The sequence below is a fragment of the Agelaius tricolor genome, unplaced genomic scaffold, assembly GCF_023055355.1.
Source record: "Agelaius tricolor isolate 1412-34295 unplaced genomic scaffold, bAgeTri1.0.p SCAF_1, whole genome shotgun sequence".
NCBI lineage: Eukaryota > Metazoa > Chordata > Aves > Passeriformes > Icteridae > Agelaius > Agelaius tricolor.
The window spans coordinates 12,900,600-12,925,402 of record NW_027269261.1 but is presented as its reverse complement, the minus strand read 5'-3'; the positions used below and the strand labels follow the sequence as shown (position 1 = coordinate 12,925,402).

Sequence of the window (24,803 nt, the reverse complement as noted above, 5' to 3'; positions counted from 1 at the left end):
GGGCTGGGATGCAGACACAGGGAGGACCTTGCAGGACTGAAACACAGCTGGCTCCTTGCACTTCTCCACACATCAAAGGCTCAGCAGACCAGCACTCACCCCAAGGGAACACCCCTCCATTGACACCCCTGTTTTGCCTGACCCAAAGCCTGCCTGCACACAGTGACAGCAGGATTGCCTGAAAAACTGACTCATCAGTTCAGCCTCCTCTGGGGGCTTGAGTACAATGAATGCACAAGTGTTGGCACGCACTTTCACAGCATCTCAGAACTGAAAACAAATAAAGCCCAGCTGTGTACAGTAGTAAGACTGATTTACTGTCAGTTAAAACCCTCTGAAGACTGTGAAAGCTTCCACCTGCTGCCTTTCTACCTCCAGCTCTCCAAAGCCAAGAACATCTCTCCCAGCTTTGTCCATGACACAATGCCCTCATCCAGACAATGCTGCAACCCCAGTGCAAGCCAAGCTGTGGACAAATCAATGGATATGACTAAAAGGGAGGGAGACAAGAAGCCTGTAACAACAGATGCTTTGCAGAACATCATAACCTTTTAGGCTGCCTTCCTCCTCCACTAGAAATCTGCTTTCTACAAGCAGTATTTCATCTTTAACCACCACCTGAAGCTACCTAAGGTCTCTCTCAACAAACACCACAGGACAGGTATTTGGTAAAAGAGATGTATATTTATTCACTTTACAAAGAGGGTGGTATTTAGTTGCAACAGCTCCATTTATAGACAAATATATTATTGTACATTGTAGTGGTGAATGGCTCAAACCTTTACTTGTTTTGCTCTTAAAAATGTGTTTGCACCACTTCAGCTTCCGTTAGCTGAGCAAATAGCTGTCCTTGTTCTGCCACTGAAAGATTAAAAATCCATAAGAAAGGCATAGCTCTGTGCTATGTATTCACAAGCATTCACCTTCTCCTTTCCCTGTGTCACTCCCCTCTCCCCACCCAATTCAACTTGGTCTGGCCTCTGGGTTAGCATTAAACTTATATACAGCCTCCATTAAAACAAAATCAGGAGCCAGTGATAGTTCTAATGTCCTTTTAAAGCACAAGAAAATTCATTGATTTATACATATAAAAGTCTTGAGTTCAAATTTGTTAAAAAAAAAGGAAAAATCCATTTTTGAGTCAAGTTGGCATTTACATATTGCCAACGTATGGCTAAGCCAATGAAAGGGGGGAAAGAAAAGAATTTCAGGACAGAATTTAAATATTACAAAAATATCTTTTTTTTTTTTTCTTTTTTCAGTTTCCTTTAAAAAAAAAAATCAGAAGGATGCCCACTTGCTATTGCTAACTGAAGCATGGAAAGAAGGTATAGACCAGTTGTCTTTGATCCTGGAATATCTGAAACAAATTCAATGTAAAGCTGAACCAAGTTTCCCACACAAACAGCGGTGGCAGATTTATTTCACTTGAGATACAAATGCATGTCCACGTGACAGGCATAATCTGACCAGGAGGTGGAGGAAATGTTTCTCTAAGTAAGCGCAGGGAAGGAGGGCGAGAGAAGGCTGGCACGGTTACACATTCTGGATTCAGAAATGCAGTGCCCCACAGGTGCCTCTGCACACAGGCTGTGCATTGCTCTGCACTCCTGATATGCAAGTGCAGCATCTTTCAGCAACAGGATCCAGAATCAAAGAGCTTGGTGGCCCACTTGTTCAAACCGCTAAAATTACTCTTTCGTGCTGTTACTCTTCTTCACTTTCGTTTTCTGGCTCCAAATCAGAATCACCATTGATTTCCTTTTCAACAGTCATGTCTTGTTCATCAGATTGCTCCTCTTTTTCTTCATCTTCATCCCAGTTTTCCTGGGGGAAAAAAAAAACCAGAAATGTTTGAACCTCTGTCAGTCACACCATTTCTGCTACAAGCAAATGGGAGAAGATGTGGTCCAACTCCACTTACGTCAGAGTCTTTATCTGCAATCATCTCATCATCTGAGCCTTCCTCCTCTGAGGACTCTGCAAAAAGAAAGCAATCTCTCAGTCTGGGGAACAGGCTTTAAAATGTCATTGTACAAACAAAGTCCAGTCCCATGTGCTGCCAAGTGTTCAAACTGTGCTATTTCCATACCAAAACTGATTCTACCTGGAGATGAGGTAACCAACACCAGTTAAGAGCAGGTCACTCCTGTTACCAGTACACAGGTGAAGACGCAGTAGGAAAAAAGCCAAACTGGAAGTACACACTCACACACAATGGACATCCCCTATATTGATGTCCTGCTGACTCAAACACAGCAGTGCCTTCACTGTATCTACCTTAACACAAGGGCAGGTAACATTAGAAATTTTAGGTTACCAGGTAAGTTTAAAAAGCACACTGGATTTCCAATTCACTGATTTCTTCATTTGTGAAGCAAGGCTGGGAGGGAACTAAAGGAGATAAAAGGAAGGCAAGGAAGAAGTAACTAAGTACAAGATGTCTACATCATTAGCCACTGCTTTTCCTGCCATGGACATCTCCCAAAACCCCTCAATCTGCAGACTGTACAGTGGTAGATAAGCACAGGTGCATGATGAACAGCCATCAAGTGTGGGCTGTCATGGGAATTCAGGAGATGAGCTACACTTAGCATGTAACACTTACCATCCTCATAGACCAGCTTTGCAGTCTGATTAACCTCAGGTACATCCTGAACTGTTTGTGATGCTGCAACCTAAATGGAATTTGAAGATTAGCCTTACATTAAATGATATATTTCAACCTTAAAAGACAACAAAACTCCTAACAATGTAAATGAAAGCTACGTTAAGGGTAGCACACATGAATTCACTTACGGTGCTGGTTTAAGAGCCAAAAAAGTACAAATGACAAAGTAAAATCAGAGAGGCATCTGCTCCAAAGTGGCCCAGTGCCTCCTATTTACTCTTCTTTCAAATTCTATGGGTGAGCAGACACACTTGACAGGACAAAACAGTCCCAGTGAGCAGGGACTGACAGGACGGTCAATTAATGGCCTGCCCTGAGCATTACCAGCATCCCTGAACAGCAGCTGCATTAAGGTGCCCAGGACAAATCACATCAGCTGCTATCCCAACAGGAAGTCAAACAACATCTCTGCACATCCCATGTTATGTAGCTGAAGCTTACCTGGGTGACAAGAATGAAGAGTCTTCCATGCAGACGGGAAAGCTTTTGCAAAGTTTTTACTCTGCTCTCCATCAACTGGTATAACATTCCCAGCTGAGGAATAAGGTCTGGCAACTTGGGAGAAGAGACAGATGAAAAAAAAATGAAGCTGTTAACAAACACATCCCAAATGTTTTTGTTTTTTAAACTACTTTTGTATGTTTGGAGCAAGCAACACTTGCTTACATTATTCTAGACAGAAGGGAGAGCTGAGGAATCACCTGCAGCCTGATCAATTAACACTTAGCCACGTTTAGAAGTATCATCTACTTTTAAAGCATGGCAGTTCTTAGCCTCCTTCTCCTTCCCAGTCTGTGCCACACACAGGGGCAAAGCACTGTTCAGAAAGCTGTGAACATCCACCAGTGTCCCAATGTAGCCTCAGCAATGGGTGCAAGTTCTGCTGCTCAGCAATGCTATAACAAATGGCAGAAAGGACTGACACTGCCCAAAGGTCTCTTTCTTAACCCAGCAAGAATCTTGCATCCATCACTTGTAAGGCAAGGCTGGACTGCCAGCTTTGGCACACCCTTACCCTATAAATCTGGCCATGCCCAAGACAGCCTCAATATGAGCATTACAAGAACAAAGAAAATTTAGTTCTGTAAGATCTAGTGACACAGGCTAGATTAGTCTTTGGCAGTAATTTTGTTCCCTCTCACAGATGTGACGTAACTTATCTTAGTTTGACTTTGGGATGGCTATAATTATGTCAGGAATGACTGAGACAAACAATTTATCAGCAATGTGCAGTAGGTTCAGCAAAAGTCGTGTAAGCAAAGCTCTCTATACATTGATTTGGGCAATGCCATATGCAGAGAGCAGGAGAGAGACTCTTGAAGAAAGAAAATACACTTATTTAAGCATTTAAATGTAGTTCTACTTAAGTGCATGGGCATGAATGAACATTACTTACTGTGGAAAGGTAGGATGCATGTACGGTAAAAACAGACTTCAGCCATCGAACCATTAGTGAGGCACTGGAAAAGAGAAATAAATTATATCCAAGAGATACTGTCTGAGAGATACCCATTTCACATCCTAGATGCTAAACAGTTCTATATAAAGTTCCTCTTTAATTAGAGAGCAAGATAAATGCTCTCTGCAGATGGAAATGTAGTTTGGCTATCCTCACGAGGTATGCAAGTTATTTGTTAGGAAAGGAACAGACATTTCAGTAAGGGACTAAACTAGGCAAGCTCAGGGGTCTGTGCTTCTGAAATCTTTTATGGATGGTCCAAATGAATAAAAGATCAAAGCATGCTCCACCTACAATGAGGGAATTTATATTTAGAAAAAATAAACTCAAACCCAAACCAACCTAACCCCCACAACTCAGCACAGCCCATATCAACAAAGCTGTCCTTATGGCAACATAAGAAGATAGAGGGGGAAGCTGGTTCTGTTATTAAACACGACATGAAGAGATGTCTAAATACATTTGATAATTACACAAGCTCTACACCTGAGAGTTATTTTATTTATTGATCAGGTCAGTAATATAAACATTTGGGGCCTTCAGTTACATTCTCAGGGTTACACACTTATTTCAGGTATCCTTTTCCATTTTTATTTCACTTCAGCTACCCTGACCAAGCACTGCTTTACGTGTTTAAATTCCTCTTTTCACCTCAACAAGGTGAGTTTTTACCTCCAGATGCTGCAGTTTAATTGCAGTTATTATGAAAATCTATCACACACGTGGCAGGAGGGACGGTAGCACACACATGAGAAGTTTTAGGTGAATTGAATGTAGCTGAGTTGTCTCTTACCTGTATGGGTTGCCTTGCAATCTCTTTGTAAGCTAAAAGGACAAAAAAAACCAGTCAGCAATAAGTAACAAACATGATGAGTTTAAAACCCCAACATGAGATCATTTGACAGCCTCAATACTGGGGCAGAAAGTTCTCCAGGAATTTGAAGTATGCTAGAATTAACCACTGCCAGGCTCCAGAAAATTAAACTGCTGGCTCTACCACCCTCTAACAGGCTAGTAACTTGCAGAAACTGGGTTTCAGTATTACAAGAAAGCTGGAACTTCTAACATGCAAAATATCCACTGAAGCTTAAACCTGGCAGGAATAAGTAGGAGGAAACCTCTTACTTTTCATCGCTGTTAATCTGCTTAGTAGAGCATTGTTACAGGGTGGAAAAGTTGGGGAAACAAGTGAAGAAACTATCAGGTAATGGCCATTTCACACAACAAATTTCAAGCTTGGGAGAAGACAGTTACACAAAGGTCTGACCATCCACTGAGATTATAGAGCTAAACATTTGCCCTTAAGATCCCCTGACAAAGGTCCCAGGGAAGAAACACAGCATCTCATTAAAATAAGCCTAAGAAGGTGCTGCAAGACCAAACATTCAGCACCAGGCCATCTGTATAATTCAGTTAAGATCAGTACCATTAAAAAAATTAATCTTATTTGTGGTAAGCACATTAAAATAGAAATCAAAAAAGAAATTGAACCATTAACTTATGCAATAGAACATCATTCCCATCACAAGAGATACTAAGTAACGTTTGGTTTAAAAAAAGTAATGTCCAGTCAAGGCTAATCATTAAAGTATTTCTGTCCAAAGAGTTTATTTAATATCACCGAATAAGCAGTTCAGAAGCCAAACCCCTTTTAAATTACTACTAAGTGATGTTCATAGTTCAAGTACAGCAAAATGGACTTTCTGATGCTTCAAATTATTGTCCACATTAGTAGTTGAAAAGAAGTTGTAATGGTGATTGTTTGCCGTGGACTAAAAAAGCTTTTGTTTAATCTCTTCCCTTTTTTTTCCCACATAATCATTTAAGATAGTAATACATAATCTAATGCTCTTCCTAGCTTAGACAGTGACACTTGGTCCTTTGGTTAAGCTTCAGCCAGAAAAGATAAGTGTATCAGGGATAAATTAAGGGATAAATTAAATTTCAGTATTCCTACGGCACCAATCCCATTTCAAAAATAAAGAGCCATATCCTGGATTTCAGTAGATGGAAGGCAAATGTGGCTTGTATGACAGTACAAGAAGTGCAGGCTCTCTTACCTCATGCAGCAGGGGAATGACAGCATGTATAGGCATTCTGGCTACTGTGTTTTTTACTATATTTTCTTTCCTTGTGTTAAGCACTTTCTGTTAAAATAAAAAAATATGATCAGAGAATAATTCAGCTTTAATATGTGTATGGGCAACCAGCAAAATCAAAAATTCCTGCCTGTTATCTCTCTTCCTACTCCACTATTTTTATGCTGAGGATAATGACCAAAAGATTTGCTATGAAAAGGAGTTTCATTTTCCAAGTCAGGTACAATTAATGAAGTAGAGGCACTCAAACCCATCTAAAACAATCGAGCATTGCCTTTAGTCCACCTGACCCATGTTAAAAATCATGCATTACAGACACATGAAAATCTCTCTTGATATTTTCTGATTTCCATAAATAAATGCCTTTTACTAGCATCTGTGACAAGAAATTTCTATTCAGCATCAAATTCCTAACAGTTCTGTGCCCCAGTACTATTATGTCCAAATGCAAAGATAAACTTTTCAAGTGAAACTTGTCATCAATTCATTTTTCAAACAGTACCTGCCTGAAAAATGTACCCTCAGGAAGACTAAGCACAGATTATGCTCCAGTCCAAGCTAAAGAGAACAGAGGTGCATTGGTAGCACCACTTGTAAAACATCTGAACTGTGACATAACAAATTTATCATAAACAAAGTGCCTCAAAGACCAGGGACTGACTCAGAAAGAAAGGCAGATAACAAGAGAAAAGTAACACCAATTCACAATAGCATTGCCTCGAGCAGCAAATCAGCAAAAAGCAGCTGGGAGAAACAACAGGCTCTGAACTGTTCAGCCTTCCCTACTTTCAGGGAGGCTCCCCACCAGTCCCAGTGCACAGACTGAACAGCACACACTGAACTTGCAAGACTTACATTTAAGATTTCTGCATCATTGCTTTCCAGGCCCTGGACCAGCAGCACAGCAAAGCTGTCTGTTTGGGGAAGGCCACCGGGAGTTTTGACTTTGCTCACATCAATATCCAATGCCCCAAGGCGCTCCTCGATGCTCTCCTGCAGAGGGGAAATTAGGAGAATAAGGGGAAATAAGAAATAAGGGGAAATAAATAGTGCTGTCTCAGAGTGGTTTCTCACAAATGTCAGCTGAAAGCAAAGTACCTAACTTAGAGCATTCCCACTAGTTCTGCTGGAGAAGAACACAAATTTTGTGTATTCTTTTAAATGCACTGAGAGAAGACAGCATGAGGAAACAAAGGCAGATGAAGTTTTGGCTGAAAAGCACTAATCTATCTTGGCATAGGGAGCAACAAGTGTGTGACAAAGTTCTGCAACAAGCTGGCAAAACCACAGGCAAAGTACAGAGGGCTTGAATGAAAGAAATGTTTTGAGAAGGGGAAATCTCTTTCATACAGAAAGATGGTAACATTAACCTTTCTTCCACAACAAACAAAGCAAATCCAAGTTCACCTAAAGAAGGTATAATGATAATTTACGATTCTAGTTTCTCCAGTCTTGCTGAGTTTGAAATAAGAAGCCCTTTACCTCTGTCTCTCCTGGTTTCCTCTTGTTTTTCTTTTTCTCCTTTCCCAAGGCTGGAGTTTTGACAGCTGTACTATGTCCTGGAATGCCAGGTACTAGAACTTTGGCGTCCGAGTTCACCACAGGTGTCTTTACCTGGCACACAGAGAGAACAACATTTGCATGAACTGCTGGCATCCTGAGCTTTCTTCCCATTTAAAATACGGATTTTATTCTGCAACTCTCACACAGCCTGACACAACCCATTTTCTTGACATAAATATTAGGCAAATCCAACATATTTAAGAGAATTAATAACATCAAGAAACAGACAGTTTTCATAATTACCTAAAGCAATGGTCTCTTGGGAATTACCTGTGAACCACTCTTCTTACAAGCTTTTGCTGTAACATTCCCAGAACTGTTTGTATCCAACAACAAATGCTTGGATGTTTTGCTGGCAATAGATACCACCTGTGCTAACATTCAGCTCCATAAAACCACATGCAGATTAATTCAGCATCCACTGGAATGCAATAACTGACCAAGAAAAGCAACACAATGTAATAGCAAAAGGTAGTCAGTATTCCCTTCAATCCCAACTCTCCTCTTCTAGGGATTGCTCAAACACAGAACTCAGCTGTCTGAATTAGGCTGTGACCACAGTGACAAAAAGAGACACCTTAGTTTATACCAAACAAGCTAAGGTACCATCTTCAATGAACACATAGGAGATGGAATTCTCTATTTAACAACCAAATGCTCCCCTGACTGACAGAGAATGTAAGGCAGTATGCCGCTTCCAGAATATCAAAAATGCATTCTCTGCCACTTCCAGAACATTTCTTTAAACCATAGCACTTCTATCCAGGCCTTTTTTTTTTGAAGTGATAAAAGTATAATCTACTACACTGAATAAAGCAACTTCCAATTTCCAAAAAGTTGATTTTCTGCATCAAGAATTTTACCATAGAACACCATAGATAAAATTCTATGCCCTTAGCTCACCACACTCATCACTGACCTTCTCCCCACAGGGCATGCTCAGACAGCCAAGAGAGATGCGTCTTCACTGGAATTCAGCAAGAAGCGAAACCAAGATGGGTATCATCACTGCATGCCACAGAGACCCTGCACCTGGCCCTGCAGCTCAGCCCTGCTACCCACCAGCCCCAGGATTGAGCAATCAGCACAAAACCCTGCCTGGCTGATGGAGCACCAGCTCCAGTAGATAACTGAAGTGCTGTCTGCTCACTTCACTGATATTCCAAGCATTTCAAATCTTCAAGGCCTTGAATATGCACAATGATTAAGAACTTTACAGCCTGTCTCTAAACACCCAGGGGATCCTGCATGAAAGAACACAGTGCCAAGTGGCCTCAGTGGACACTGCTGCCATGCAAGTGCCAAGCTCACGTTCCCAGGTCCCTGTGAGCAGGAACACATGAAGGCCACACCAAGAAAGAGCAAAAAGGACTTGCCCATTAAGGTTCCACTACATTTTATTTAGACTCGAAAACAAAGTCATCCCACGTTCACCCCAAACCATCAGGGTCAAAGAGGCTGTACAAACCAACAGACTCCAAGGGAAGGACTGATCTTAGGCAGAAAAACCCCACCAATCAATCCTGTCTCTCAAGCAGATCTGCTGAGTTACAGGAGGGCCACTGTGTGCTCTCACACGTGCCAGAACACACACACAGGTACCATGAAGATCTCTGTGCCCACACCTGCCTGAGCGCTATGGACATCTATAGCTACTTCTGCAGCTCTGAACAGGTCCATCCAGAAATCCAATCTCATTTTAAGAGAGCAGTGAATATTACCTGCTTCGTTTCTGAAGTAAAACAAGAGAAGCAACAAAACCACACTTCATGCAAAGCTCACCTTTGTTACAGCAGCATCTGTTTTAAGTGACAACACTTTCTGGATGTCCCGTACCAAACATATGTGGGATTCACTGGTGTTCAAAGACTAGGAGGACAGGAATAAAACCAATAAATATATTTGACACTCACACCTGTGATTCATTATGCTACTGAAAAATGAGAACAAATTCCAATGGTATAAATTAGAATTAATGTTTTTTTCACTCTAGAATAGCAGCTCCTTTGCATATCTCTATACTCTCCAAGGACATTTATACAGCTAAACTGGGACTGTATTAAAACAAGTTTCAATGGCCTAACTCAGCAAGAGCTGAAATGGCAAGAATCAGTCAGCAATGGCATAAACCTGCACTCCAACTGAAAAAATGAAAGAATACAAATCACCTTTCCAAACAGCTTGGGGGCAACAGTCACAGCTCCCAAAACAAGGGCAATGATATATGTTTTGTATTGTTATATCCCTTCAAAACAGTAAAAATAAAAATAATAAACCCCAAAATTTCTCCAACTGGAAGCAGCATGCAGTGCATATTACAGAATGCAAACCCTCTCTGTTAAAGTTTTACATACCACTTTCTCTATGATGGGCTGTAAGGCGTTTCCATACACCAGCAGCAGAGACTGTTTGTCCGTGCAAAATGCAGCTGCTAGAATAGGGACTGGCTTTGGTGTGGAGTCCCCATCCCCAGGTGTTGCTATCTGAATGGTACAGTTTGATGTTAAGGGTTTTTTGCAATAACTGAAAAAAAAAAAAGAATTAAAAAAATTCAAGATGTTTAGCTTGAACACTTCAATATCTTGCACATCTAAACATCATTCATTAGCAGGTCCTCAGCAAACTCAGCCATTTTACACCTTTTACAGGTGGCTGAGGCACAGACACACAAAATCTGGGTTAAAGCCACACATAATACCAAAGTGCAACATAGTTCCCAACAAGTGAGTTCTTCAATGACATGCCCAGTAACCCAAGACAAAGAAGCAGCTGGAATCTGGTTCACAAGCATTTACGAGAGCTTAAAGGCAGCAGCATAACAAAACTGAGCTTTGCCTTGCAGTAACCCCAGACCTTTCCTAAAGACACCCTCCAGATGAATCCTAACTTACCCATTCAAGATATGTTCAAATAAATGCAACTGCCCATCTCTGCACACAACTGCTAACTTCACAGGCTGAAAGAAGGCACAGTAAGAAGAGTTTCATTAGATCAAAGAAAAACCCTCCTGGAAGTTCAGGACATCAAGAGACGCCCTTCTAGAAGTTCAGGACATCAAGAGACAGCTGTATGGCTACAATTTGAACTTTTTCAGTATTTAAGAACATGACACTAAATCTGAAAAGAAGATCAAAGATGTAATCACTCAGGAACATTCAGTACAAGTGTTAGAAGATTACTAAAATAACTCACAACTGTACTTTATCACTGGTAATATGCACTGAGTTAAACAGTTTGCACAGCAGCAGACACATGTCTAGAGGCACAGCTCTGCAAAGGCACTGACTGTGAATATGCTTAGAGGAAAGAAACTGAGATGACTCCTCTGAGAAACCAAATGGCAAGGGTACATTACTGAATACTCTCCAATACATGCAGGAAGAGGGAACTGGAAATATTAGAAAAATATAGCATGAAATACTGCTCTGAGAAATGGAACTTAAAAGGCAGCAGGAGAAAAACATTTTAAATAATTATGGGAATAGTTTGTGAATGTGTTTCACATTCACACATTTTTCAAAAGGCAACCACTTTGAAAGACTTGTGCTGTTAAAACTGAGAGACTTGGCAAATGTACACTGCTACTTTAACTCATTCAAGGCTACTTAATTCCAAATGCAGTTACACTGCCAAAAACACTTGAAATCAGAAATAAACCAGGACCATACCCAAACCAGATTTTTAGAAATAATTTATTTTGTGTTTTTCTTTGCTGCTAAGTTCTAACAACCATTTTAATTACTAACTTGTTCTAAATAGGAAGCAACTGACATTTCTGCCATCATGAAAAACATTTCTGAAAAAAGCTCACTGAATTTGCAGTTAGTAGCTTTGAAAAGGAGCATTTCAAACTACCAGCTTTATAAATGCAGCTGTATAAATATTCTTAGACCCATGAATTGGTATTTGGAACTCATCTCTGCATAACAGAACCCAAAAACAAACCAAACCTCTTTCTTTACACCCTTAAAAGGAAACTGATGTGATAAGTGAAAATTGTTGAATATATTTGTTTACAAACTATTGCTCCTACCTCTTCTTTGACTTCTGATACAGTCAGGTCCACAAAAGTTGGTTCATCTGTTACTGTGAAAGACATCACAGAATTCTTTTCTTTTCTATCTGATCTGATTTGCCTGGAAGACACAAAAAGCACACATTATTTACCACAGCACAAGCAGCATTCTCTCCCCCAAACAAGCATTACAAAGCCTATAAATCACTAGTAAATGTGGTGGTATCTCCTAAAAGCACCACACTGACATTTCAGTGTTCAGTTTAGAAAATGTTCTAATTTCTAAGAGCAAAGTAATTCCTAAGAGAAATTGAGCAAGAAAACTTTGCATAAACCTTACAAGAAGTGCCAAGAACAAGGAAGTTTATTACACAGTATATTCTGGCACACACTAGTGATACAAATGGCACCTGGAAGCATGCTCAGACACAGCCAAGGAAAATCTCGTCTTCACTCAACAATCAGTGAGTCGAAACCACCAATAAAGAGATCATCACTGCATTCCTCCAGAGTGCCCCTTCTGCTTTACCTTGTTTAATCACCATCACTTGATGGCTCTATGCTCAAAACTGATCAGTCACAGATGATGAAAAGCCTACATACCACACACTCAATAATCGGTCGTGTATAGCTCCAGACAAGAAATAAAGTCCTGTAATTCCATCAAAGGGTTTACTTTCATTTGTAGGTTTCACTGTGGTAAACATTAATGATGACACTGATGTAGCATGGCCTGTGAAATGCTAAGAGAAAAGACAGGATCTTTCCATGATTGTCGTAAGCAGTCATATGGCAAAAATCAAAACATTAGTTAACAAACATTAGGAAAGATTCAAGCGTTACTAAGTCAACGAGGACAGCTCAGTGGTTTTTAACAAGTGATCAGTTTCCTTGCATTTCTGTACATCAAGGAAGCTTCTTCTGCACTGCCAGATATTTATCAACATTTTAAAACTTAAATGGGGAATCAAAGGCAAATTCAGTGGGACTAAATCCATGCAAAAGAAATGGCATCCACCTGTACTGCTGTTACTGTCACAAAGCATTCCCCTCTGCCCCCCCAGCTTTCCACTTCAACCTTTCCAATGGAATTAGATTCAATTGCATTCTCAACTTAAACAATGGACACACGTGTGCTGACACTAAACTTGGGCAACACACCACCCCCAAGGGCCCCCCAAAATTGGCTCTTCGATCTACTTTTGCAAATGGTGGTTTTGGTCATTCTAGAATGCAGACATACATGGTAGCTGCCATGTGCCAGCAAGCCCACAGTAACAGCACATGTTACACACTCACCTGACAGGAGATTCAGAGACTATCCCTGTCCTGTCTGCTAGCAGGCAAGAGAACACGGCAGCATTCACGGATCAGCTAAAGCATGGCCATTTGCTCAATGTCTGAGCCCTGCTCAGGGAACAATAAGGAGTTGCTCCTATGCCTTCCAACTGTTTCAACAGCAAAACTGATAATGCCATCAGTTACATGAAGTTTAGCAAGGAAACTCGAAGGCTTTGTGGAGGGACTCATGTTAAAACCCATGCCAGCAGTAACTGATACGGTGGTGACCAGAGATCTCCTGACAGAAGGGTATCAGAGAGGGACCCAGTTAAAAAGAACAGCATCCATCTTTCTCCTACAGCCTTGAGAGAGAATGCTGGCAGCATGCTCAGAAACAAAAATTTAATGTCCTCATTCAATTCTCAGCAAGTAGAAATCACAGTTTAGGGTACCATCAGAACAAAAATGTCCAGCAATCCCAAAACTGCTGATTGTATCCTCACACACAGTGAAATGTTTTAGGTGTCTGATCAGGAAACACGAGGTAGGTAGTGTCACCAATCAAAAAAGGGCATTTTTTTGCACCTAGTTTAACAGAGGTACTTACTCTGTAGACTTCTTTGGTCTCCAAGTCCCACAGTTTTATAGTTCTACCAGCTGACAGCAGCATTTTTCCATCTGGACTGATGCATAGACAGGTGACACTGCTATTGTCGCCTTTCCACTTACTAGAATTTGGATGGAGTTTTTGTACAAAAGGAGAAAGATGGAGAAATAGAAAAAACAGTATTCATTAGGATAATCTCAAAACCACCATGATGGAAAATTTAACGTAAAATTTAAAAACCAGTGATTTAAGTAGTCAAGAAGTCAAAGCTATTCTGCTTCTGCACTTCACCTTCAAATTAATTTACAAAAAAAACACAACTCAAAAATCAATACTGAACTGTTGACTTCTTTTTTAATACTTGCTTATTCTGTTCTGATTCCTCTCAAAGTTTTCTGCTTCTGAAATTAGGGCAAGAAGAGCCATACCATTTTCAAGACTTCTCTACTCACCAACCCATTCAAAAAAGTCTTCTCAACACTACAATTCAGAGTTTCAAAGCCTATTCAGTTACTGACCCTCCTCCCAAGTCTCTGAAGCCACTGACAATAATAAACTTCACCTTAATATTTTGATTGTAAACAGCCTTCCTGGAAATATTTCTAAATAACTTTCAGAATTGCCCAAGCAATTCTTCTTCTGTTTTCTAAGACAGGGATCATTTACTGTATCACTTTTGATAGAAGCTGGAAATTTTACAGCCCACAAATGTGGACAACACTGTACCTTACAGAAAGTATGACAAGATTTTGTATTCTCTTCAGAAGCCAAGATCATGACTTAAGAATTTAAACCCTTTATTAACATAAACCAAGAAGGTATTTTTAAATGTACTAAAAAGATGAGTCTAAACTAGACTTCAGAATATAAAGTACAGCAAAAATACCTTGGTTTGCTCTTTGGATATTCATTATATAATTTTTACAGGAAAGAGTTTTAAGCAGGATCTCATAAAGGACATGTCCAGAATGCCTCCAAATAGTCAAGAGTATTTAAGACATGAAAAAGCTCCAGAGGGACAAGAAGTCATCCAGAATGTTTCAGTCTATCTCTCTACAACACCTTGTCTTGCCTCTTCAGCAACTCTCTCTTCCCCAACAGCTTGTCCCTCTGCCAGAGGTTTTATGTGTGCTGCACACACCTCCTGAAGTGGCCCTATGGAGTACTCCTACAGTAGTGGGTTTCAATTCCCTTCCTAGCAGTCCATATCTCTATAGGAACATGTCTAGAAACCTGCAAATCAAATTTAAAAAATTTAATACCACCTCTCTACCCCAGGAGCAACCATCCTGATTTCTCTGTGGGTTGCACAAATATTCATTTCTGGGTCCTTACAGGTGTTAAGGAATGCAGGCACCCTCATGTGTACATTGGGTGTGAGTAATTGATGTGGATAATTTGTTCCTTCTGGTAGGCAAAACTTTAGGAGAACTGATTTCTTCTACTTTTTCCAAATCGAGTTACCTTAGGTAGGACTCATAACATTAACATAGAAAATTTTCATGTAAAAACCATGATGTTACATTTCTCATGTACTTTCTATCTATACACTCTGGGATGATTTTCTGTTGCCATCTTTAAAATTAAAGAACACAATGCTTCAAATGACATTTCATAACCACAGTCCCCCCACACCATGGTCCCTGGTATGGGAGGGGGCAGAGGGAAACATCCAAGAGGTATGGCAGCAAAAACTCTCCCTTTTCCTGAGAAAGCAGCATGGCTGGGACCCATCTCCAGTACTTGCACATGAACACACACACTGTGGGATACAAACAGGGTGAATGAGAGGTCGGTGGGCAGCTTCAGAGCTTTGATCTCACTGGATTCACAGAACAACGGTGGGATGCCTTGCAAGACAAGGACCTTTAGGAAGGCACTTCAGCAATGACATGCCAGGAAGGCAAAAAGAAGAGAGGTTTCTCCACAGAAAAGTGTAGCACAAATGCATGGAACATTCCTTTGAAACAGGGAAAGAACATAAATGCACAGAATAATCCAGGAAACAAGAGGGAAGGTTATACAACAAATCCACCTGCAAACTATGTCCAGCCACTGAAAGGTCAAAAAAAGTTTCTGGGCACATCCAGCATAGAATTACAAATCATGTCTAACCAACCTGATTGCCTAAATGAGACAATCTCCTTGGCTGATGAGGAGAGACACATTTAAGTTGTCAAAAGCATTGCTGAAGCCAAGGTCTCACACAGCCTTGCAGCCAAATTGGAGGTATATAGCCTGAATGGATGGTCTCTAAGGAGAGCAGGATCAGGCTGCACCACTGAGCTCAAACAGTTGTGATCACTGGTATGAAGTCCAGCTGGTGGCCAGTCACTGGTGTTACTCCCTCAAGGACATCCCAATACTGCTTAATATCCTCCATAACTGCCCAATCTCCATTAATGATCTCAGGACAGGACAGAATGCACACCTAACAACTTCACACTCAATCCCAAATTAGGGAGAGCAGTTGATATCTTGGAGGACAGGACTGCTACTCAGGGGCATCTCAGCAGGCTTGAGAAGAAACAGGCTGTCAGAATCTCAAACCTGAAGAGGACAACATAAAGTCCTGCAGGCTGGGGACAAATAGCTAGAAAGGAGCTTTGAAGGAAAGAGACTTGCGGTCCTCACAGTAAAGCTGAGCAGGAGCAAGCAGGGAGTCCTTGTGGCAATGAGCTCAGCTGTGTATGATCTGTATGATCTGCACTAGCCAGAGTGCTGTCAGCAGGTCAAGGAATGGGACTCCTCTGCTCTGTGCAACTCCTGAAACTGCATCTGAGCACTGTGTTCAGGGGGACAGGACACAAAGTCACTGACATGGTGGAGTAAATCCAGCAGAGGGCCACGAAGGCACCTCAGGGACTAGAGCACATAATGGAAAAGGGAAAGGTGAGGGAACTGGGAGTGTTCAAGTCTGATAGAGAAGGCTAGAGGGAGATTTTACAGCCATCTTCTGCTACTTTACACAGGGTCTTAACATATTGCAACCTAAGGATGCATCTCTTTACTAGGGATACCAAAGAAGCTACTGATGAAGGGCTGCCTGCAGTGCCCATGCCAGCCTTAATAAAATCAGGAGCACTGCAGTAATAACCAACAGTGGGAAACATCACAAAAAAAGAAACAACATCAAGAGAAGGATCAATGGGCCATCAGCAGGCTTTTATTGAAGAAAGGGAACCAGGACTGTTAATAGAAATCTTGGTTTCTTCTTTAAAGTTTAAGAACAATTTGACTTTATTACAGAAGAAAATAACTGCCTACACCAGACATTTTGTTGTGCTGCACTAAGCTCAATTTTGCTCAACAGTACTTTTAACAGTAGCAGCCTGCTCAGACAGCCAAGTGGAAGTGTCCCCACTGCACATCAGCAGCAAGCGAAACCAAGTGGGTTATCATCACAGCAAGGCCTGTTGAGCAAAGCTGGGTGCATGCAGCAGGTTCTACTGGAATGAGATCTTCCAGTATCTACCCAAGGATTCTTTTTCTAGAATTTAGATTTTTCAGTATTTAGTGGGACTTTTAGTCTTTCAGTGTCACTAAAAGTTAGCATGGAGGGATTCAAACCCCTCTCAGAACAGTTTCATCCTGCCTTTCCAATACACAGAGGAAGATACCTAACTATGACAACTATGCTGTCATTCCTTAGTAAAACCACTTCTGATCTCAGAAAAGTAACAGCCAACAGTCACTTTGTGGGCATAAAGCCTGCAAAGCAGAGTGCAGCATTTCCAAAACCCGCAAGGGAGAAAACACACAAAAGGAAGTGTAAAAAAAATTCTAAATGTTTAGAAAAGCAGCATTACTCACCACTTTACTTTGCAGGTCTGTGTGTTCCATTCCACAATGTGTTTGTCATCTGAACAGCTATACAAGCAGCAGCTCTCTTGATGCCATCTCACACAGTTTACTCTACTGTCATGACCACCATCCTACAGAAGATAACAGAGGGTCAACTCACTGGAGTAGTCTTGACAACTGAGTCTTCCCCACACCAACTATGTGAACAAGGTGCTTTTGAGATCTAAATTCCAATCATTGGCATCTTAAAGAGTGTGTGTGGTTTCAAAGAACATACAGGACAGTTATATAAATTGAGGATATTTCACATTTTGGTACATACACATAAGTATTTTGGCTTGGCTTATGGAGCCTAGAGGAGAGGAGACGTCGTCTACAGTTTCCTCACACAGGGAAGCAGAGGGGCAGGCACTGATCTCTTCTCTCTGGTGGACAGTGACAGAACCAAAGGGAATGGCAAGAAGCTGTGTTTGGAGGGAAGGACTTAGGATGGATATTATGAAAAGTTCTTCACCCGCAGGGCACAGGCTCCCCAAGGAAGTGGCCACAGCCCCAAGCCTGCCAGAGCTCAAGAAGCATTTGGACCATGCCCTCAGGTGCACGGTGTGACTCCCACGGCTGTCCTGTGCTGGGCCATGTAGAAGACAGTCCATAAGATAATCTGATGTGTATGTCTCAAACACTGACAGCCAGACTGCCAGGGAACCAACCAAGGACTGCTGGTAAGAACACACTGTGGGAAAGAACAGGACGTGGCTGGAGGAGGGGGCCATGCAAAGGTAGGGCAGCACTTTGCTGGTCCATCCTGGTTCTGGCCCCTGATGAACAGCACAGCACAAGCACAGGCAAGACTCAAAAAGTGGGCCTTTGACAAAAGGCACCCCCAGCAGGGGGGGACCCAGACCACCAAAGACCTCCCAAAGCCCTCCAGCCCATTTCCAGAAAGGTCTGGAGAAAACTGCACATGGTAACCAATTCTCATAGAAAGTGACAAACTCTGCTCCAGGGTGGGCAGAGCTGGTCTATAAAAAATGCTCCCACAAAGCTTGAGCGATGGATGACCCAGGACACTGGACACTCCCCTCAGCTGGTTTGATGCTGGAGCCAGGACTGGTGACTTTTCTTCATTCCTTTCTTTCTCTCTCTCTTCTCTTTTGCCCTACCCTTTACTCAAAATCCACTGCTGTGCATTTATATTAAAGACACCAATTTCCACGCCAAGTGTATAATTCACTGATACAACTTTGTAGATTTTGTGGCGCCTGTGTCTTTTGTCATTCCTTTTTTGACCACAAGCACCTACACACCTGCATGCTCCCTTCAGTTTCAGGGTGGGATGCTACTGGACAGGAGACCAATTTTGTAGATCCCTTCCAAAAAAAAAATTGTCCTGCCTGCTGTTTTTATACACACAGCCAAACAAGGCTAACTGTGTGAAATCTGCTCAAAGGAAAGAACAGCCACAGGTGTCTTGCTGAAGTCAGATCCAAGTGCCTCCTTCCTTAAGGACACTCAGAGGTGAGTAGCCTTCCCTTTGTATTAGCATTCAGGAGCAGACTATCATCAAACCAGAAGACCCCTTAAGCAGTATCACTTCTCTTAACAACCAAAATCTCTGCAGCTCCAAATATAACCTTGAATTATTTATGAAAATATTTAATGGAGTCTATTTCACTATTTGGATTGTAATAGCCTGCTCAGATTACTCCCGAAGGTATTGATGCAAATGAACTTTGAGCAAGACAAACTACACTGCAGCAAGACATTCTGTTCAATAAAGATAGCTAAAAGTAACATCTCTTATTTTAACAGGAATAATCTTTTAATTCAACCTATATGTAAAAAGCAAAGTACTCATAAAACCTGCTGTCTTCTATGGAAAAAGAGTGTTTTGAAACAAACTACAACTACACTTTTCAAACACAGTTTTTCCATATAATGGAGTTGATATTCATTAGTCACTGTCACTTGCAAGCATCCTAATTCTCAGAAATTACTGCTTTCTCTAAATTTATGTATGTTTATCACCCTACCTACAACTCTGAGTTTAGAAGCAAAATACCCAAGTATTCTCAAAAGTATTGCACAGCCAATCATATGGATTCATTTTGCTTGTTATGTAACCCACAAGTAAAATGGAGGTGCTTGGGAGTTTGGAAAGGCAAAATTCAAGTCACTGTGTATCATTCAAAAAAGATCATGTGCTGAGAGCTCAAGAGCTTCCACAAGGGAAGTAAATTTACAGCAGAATCCATCAGTGTGACAACTTCCCAAGCACTGATGAGTTGTCTGTCCTTCCACAATGCCATGCAGGAACTGAGGGTACGACAGTCCTGCCAAGGATTTAACTCTCCACAGAGGAATTTCATCATTACTGTTATTTTTAATGGAAAGTAGCAAATCCATGGACAGTGTTACGATGTTGCACTAAATTAGAAACCAAGATTTTTTGGCCTAAACTGACTGAAACCATCAGTATTTGGTAGCACATGATGAAGAGTGCATTACTTACTAGCTTGCTCTGTAATTCTCCTTTTACTGTGCTGTACAACAAAATGCTACCAACTGCTGTACCAATAGCCAGGATATCTAACTGCTTGTCCACTTCTCCTCCAACTTCAGACTTCCGTTTTTTCCTCTGAGGGCCATCCTGGAAAAAAAAAAAAGAGAGAAACTGTGAAATAAATCAGTCTGACTGGCTAATCTCAGTGTTAAAGCAGAGGGAAGAAAAACCTTAAGAGAAGTTTGAGATCCAGACAGCCAGCACAAACACCAATGAGATAATGAACACTGAAGTGTACACAATCCTAGAAATTCATCCTGTACTCCATGAAAAAGGGTAACAAACTTGCTATGAGTCACTTGGAAACACCTGGTATAGGCCATTTTGCTACCACCCCAACCACATGGATGTGGGAAAAAAAAACACATTGAAGATTTTTACAAATTTCCTGTCCCAGAGGCAGAAGTAAAGATTAACACATTCAGAATACTTCATCCACAAAATGGAAATGCTTGATCATGATCAAATCATTTTTTCTCAAAAGGTAATCAAAAGAGTCTTGCAAATCTGAAGCATTCATAATGCTTCTTACAAAGAAAGTGCTACCCCATTCCACAGAGGGAAGTCACTGGGATTCAAAGGAAAGTGCTCTGGCCAAGTCCTGTTGTCTGCACCAGAGGTCCTCAGATGATCAGAAAATTCATAAGTCTTCACACTCTTGCTCTGCAAGTGCTATCAGCCACCTCAAGGAGGGATTTCACTTTGTCTCCCTTAACCAAAAATTTGAGAATGCAGATCACTGGGAAGGGAAGAAGGAATAAAACTGGTTCTTAAACACATGAAACTAAAATAAAGAGGGTAGAAGAAGTCATCATATTCATTCTCACTGGGTTAATCACTAATTGCAAACACACAATAAAAAAAGGAAATAAAAAACTGTTCAAGGACACGAAAAGAAAAAAAAATCACTAATGTCACTGATCAGTTTTTAAACTGGACCTTGGTAAGTCTCCTTACGTTTGTTACACCACAGCAAAGCATTCTCCCCAATTTAAAAATTACACGCATGCTAATGCTTCTCTGCACAAGAGATCTATTTTCACTGACAAGCAGCCTGAAGAAGCCCAAGGAGAGCGATAAAATGTGAGCAACCAGCTCTCTTCAGGTTCCATGTGGTGTAGCTCATCTGTTTTACAACAGACATGACACAGTGAAGACAAATCATTTCTACTCAGGTCCAGAAATATGACAATCAGGATGTGGTAATTTTCACCACAAGTAAGATATTAAAGTTTGATAGTGAAGGATAAATATTTTGGTTCTTTGAAGCAGGATTTTCTATTCCTTCTGTATTTAACAGAGCTAACACCTTCTGCAAAGACAAGTGTTTTGATTTAGACCAAAAAATACAAAATTGCTGTAAAGATAACTTTTACATCAAAAGCAGACTATTGAGAAAAGAGATTACAATTAGGGTTTTTTGCAAGTATTTGTTTAGGCTTTATTGTTGCTGAGAAAGAAAAGTATTATAAAGTATTAAAAAACAAATGCCGAGAAACTAATGGCAATTAATTGAAACTGCAGTATGACATGCAAAGACAAAGGCCACAGAGCAGAGATGCAAGTACAACCCCTGTGTTTTCTGGTACTTTTCCATCTTTTTCAGTAGTTTTAGCAATTAGCCCACATACCCATGCTGCAAAGCAAAACCAAACTTAATAACAGACTTTATTCCCTTTCCCTGAATAAATCTTTCAACTAATTTTTTTCTACCTCCATTTCAGTTTGCTATAGCAAATTTCCCTGGAACAATTCAAAGGCACAACAGAACTCCCACAAGTACAGAGTTATTTCCAGGGTCAGGAAAAAGCAAGGGGCAGTGAAGGTTTCTCCAGTTTTTCTTCCACGTGCATTTCTTTACTGACCACCCCTTATCAGCAATATGAGGGGAGCACTTTATCAGAAAGTTCTGCATGAAGAAATGCCAGTGGAAAATTCAGACACCTGTTAACATTTGAGATGATGAAAAAAAAAAAAAAAAACTTCAAGAACTTAAAAAAAAAAATCAAACTTCCCTACCCTACATTAAATTAGTACACAGAGCAAATGACAACTGCCCTTAACATCCATGTGGAATTCACTTGTGGATCAGGGTGTTAAATAGAAGAGCACACTGTTATCATGGACAGGATAGGATAAATATTCACTTCCTTGTCATTTGATTTCTTTTTCAGATTTATGGAAACTCAAGCTTATTTAGAAATCCTTTAACTTTGCCCGAAAAAGCACAATATTTTAATTAGTAGATATGATTAAAAGAAATTACTTGAAAGGGAACTGTGCACACATTTTTCCATAATGTTCTGCCTTGACTTGATAAGCCACTGAGACTTTCTAAACAGAAATCTGCTTTATGTGAAATAAAACACCTAGAACACTGAAATGGGGAAAAATCTAAAGGTCTGGACACTTGGACAGTGACGGAGCAGTTGCAGCTTGTTAGGAAGAGAGTGGAAGAAGGTGTTTTGGATGTTGGAGGTGCGCTCTTGCACAAGACACCCCTGCGTGGAGCAGGAGGTGATGAACGCTGCACACAGGAAGCACTGACTGACACTGGAAGCACGTGGGCAGGGAGCACCCCAGTAAAGGCAGCCCTGCATCAGCAGTTCCAGAGGCTGCAGTTCAGAACGTGAGTTCTAATATTCCCCTGCAACACATGGCCTCCATGAACATGGCAGCAGTCCAAAACATACTGAGTTTAAGTGTAATTTGGCCAAACACCATTTATAGCTACCTACTGGCAGAGATACTAGAACTGCCTAGACAGATGTCAACTCTCCAGCAAAAGACTAAATAACACCAGAAAAAACACATTTAATAAAATGCTTTTGGCATAACTATCCCAGTTTTAGTTCTACAGCTCAGTCTAAGAGAAAAACCCAATGACTTTTAAAGGTTTTATGGCACAATTATTGTAAGAAACAGTATGTTTCCCAGCTCCACTTTAAAATGGACTAGCTTTGGAGCAGAGGACAGGATTCAAACTACTGGAATAACTAGAAAGCCCTGAGAGGTGGCTAAGGTTACTTTCAAATAACCTTAAACCAGTTTAAATTCAAAGACCTGTGTGGCTTAAGAGTGTGTCTCTAGAAAAGGTTATTTTAAAAAACGGTTTTAAAACCCTCTCAGAAACTTCCTGTGCCTGACTTACGGCACCACAGCAGCACAGTGTATCTAGTTTAGTTTTACTTCATACAGAACAGATTCACCCCATTTCCATATGCCAGTTTCAGTGAACTTAGGAGCAATGAACCTATGCAGCTTTGCAACTGATGAACGGATCGTTTTTACTGCAAAGTTCCATGACAAAGGAACAGGTTCAGGCCACCTAAAACTGACTCTTTCTACTTCATTCTTCACGTGTCCTGGGAGTTTTCAAAGCTGCTCAACGGAGCAGAACAATATCGCCCTCCTTTGGGTCGATAATGCATGTTTTATGCCTTTTGAAACAGCCTGAACAACATTTCAAATACACTGAAATGCTGATATACTGAAACACACTTTAAGAACCCCTCCTTAGTTCTTATGAAAAAAGGGGCTGGATTTCACATACTTTATGCAGGTTTTGCATTCTTTTTTTCTCAGGAAATGGTATATTCCAGCTAAAGAATTACTTCAACATAAAGAAGACGAAAAGGTACCCCAGCACACACTCCAGATATTTTCAGGTTCAGTGTTCACCTGAGGTGATGTTAACTGAAACTTGATCCAAGGTGGAGAACATCCAAGCACTCCCGATGCACGCTGTGAATAAAACTACCGAACACCTTCTTGCAGGATTCCTGGACTCAGGAAGATGAATCACAGACAGTGTAGCAGCTTGCACGGGAGTACTTCCAAGGCTAAGGAAGCGTGGAGAGATCCTGCCTTTACCGGAGAGGGAACTAAGGGGGTGCAAAGCAGCTGACCCGCTCTGCAGCATCGCCTTTTCAATTACTCAAGACGTGCCATCAATTAACATACCTCGCTCCTTCAAGGAAGGCTTCTTCCACGCAGATAATATGAGAGACAAATGGTTTTCAACAGTCAGTGCTTCCGCCGAATTTTTGTTTTAAAAAACCACAAAACTAAGCCTCCAGCGCCGCCCCCCCCCCCACCGACACGTGAAATTTGCCTTAAACAGCGCAATCCTGGGAGAGAGAGCAGCTCCCCCCGCGCCCCCCCATCCCAGGGGGGGACACACGTGGGCATCCCGCACACCCCGGGGCCACACGGAGACGGGACGGGTCAGTGCCCGAGCCCGGCGGAGCTCCGGGACCCTCACCCCGCTCGCCGCGCCCCCGCTCCCCGGCCCGCCCGGCCACATGGCGCCGGGAGGGCGGGGTGAAGCCGAGCGGGCCGCGGCCACGCGTCAGCGCTGCTCGGGTCGCCGCTGCCGCCATCCCCATCCCGCTCCTCACGCGTGTCCTCCCCCCGCCGCTTCCCCGCTCCCTCCCCTCACGCACCTTGCTGGGGGGCTGCCGCGCACCGGCTGGGGCCCAGGCCAGGCACGTACAGGCGGCGCTGAGGTGGGCGGAGGGCACGTACTCGTGCTGCAGGCGGCTGCCGGCCGTGTCCCACACGCGCAGCCGCCCATCGGGCCCGGCCGAAGCGAACAAGCGGCACCCGCGGGGGGAGAAGGCGCACGGAGAGGCCGCCATGGCGCGCGCGCTCCCCTCGCCTCTGCCCAGCCCGCCCCGCGCGGCGCATGCACCGCCCGCGTGCTCGCCCCGCGCGCCTGCGCCGCACGCCCCGATGACGC

At 41.9% G+C, this 24,803-nt stretch overlaps 1 protein-coding gene, 1 long non-coding RNA gene and 3 other non-coding genes across 5 annotated transcripts; all 5 read right to left on the bottom strand.

Annotated features, from left to right (window-relative positions):
- Positions 1–664: 664 nt before the first annotated feature.
- WDR43 (WD repeat domain 43) lies at positions 665–24,781 on the bottom strand. Its single transcript, XM_071423459.1, has 18 exons — positions 24,508–24,781; positions 20,012–20,149; positions 17,509–17,630; positions 13,696–13,816; positions 12,411–12,550; positions 11,826–11,928; positions 10,684–10,748; positions 10,147–10,315; positions 9,575–9,661; positions 7,712–7,843; positions 7,085–7,222; positions 6,191–6,277; positions 4,924–4,955; positions 4,068–4,131; positions 3,113–3,226; positions 2,609–2,678; positions 1,925–1,980; positions 665–1,827 (listed from the first exon to the last, which is right to left on the bottom strand). Exons 1-18 carry the CDS (start codon positions 24,700–24,702, stop codon positions 1,708–1,710), a joined length of 1,953 nt encoding a protein of 650 aa, XP_071279560.1. The 5' UTR covers positions 24,703–24,781; the 3' UTR covers positions 665–1,707.
- On the bottom strand, positions 8,728–8,806 carry LOC139600367 (small nucleolar RNA SNORD53/SNORD92). Its single transcript, XR_011682505.1, has one exon. It is a non-coding gene; the product is annotated as a small nucleolar RNA SNORD53/SNORD92 (small nucleolar RNA).
- Positions 12,226–12,309, bottom strand: LOC139600346 (small nucleolar RNA SNORD53/SNORD92). The gene has a single exon (XR_011682495.1). It is a non-coding gene; the product is annotated as a small nucleolar RNA SNORD53/SNORD92 (small nucleolar RNA).
- LOC139600374 (small nucleolar RNA SNORD53/SNORD92) lies at positions 17,028–17,105 on the bottom strand. Its single transcript, XR_011682508.1, has one exon. It is a non-coding gene; the product is annotated as a small nucleolar RNA SNORD53/SNORD92 (small nucleolar RNA).
- On the bottom strand, positions 21,490–24,442 carry LOC139588300 (uncharacterized). The gene is made up of 2 exons (XR_011678612.1): positions 23,744–24,442; positions 21,490–22,006 (listed from the first exon to the last, which is right to left on the bottom strand). It is a non-coding gene; the product is annotated as an uncharacterized lncRNA (long non-coding RNA).
- Positions 24,782–24,803: the final 22 nt, after the last annotated feature.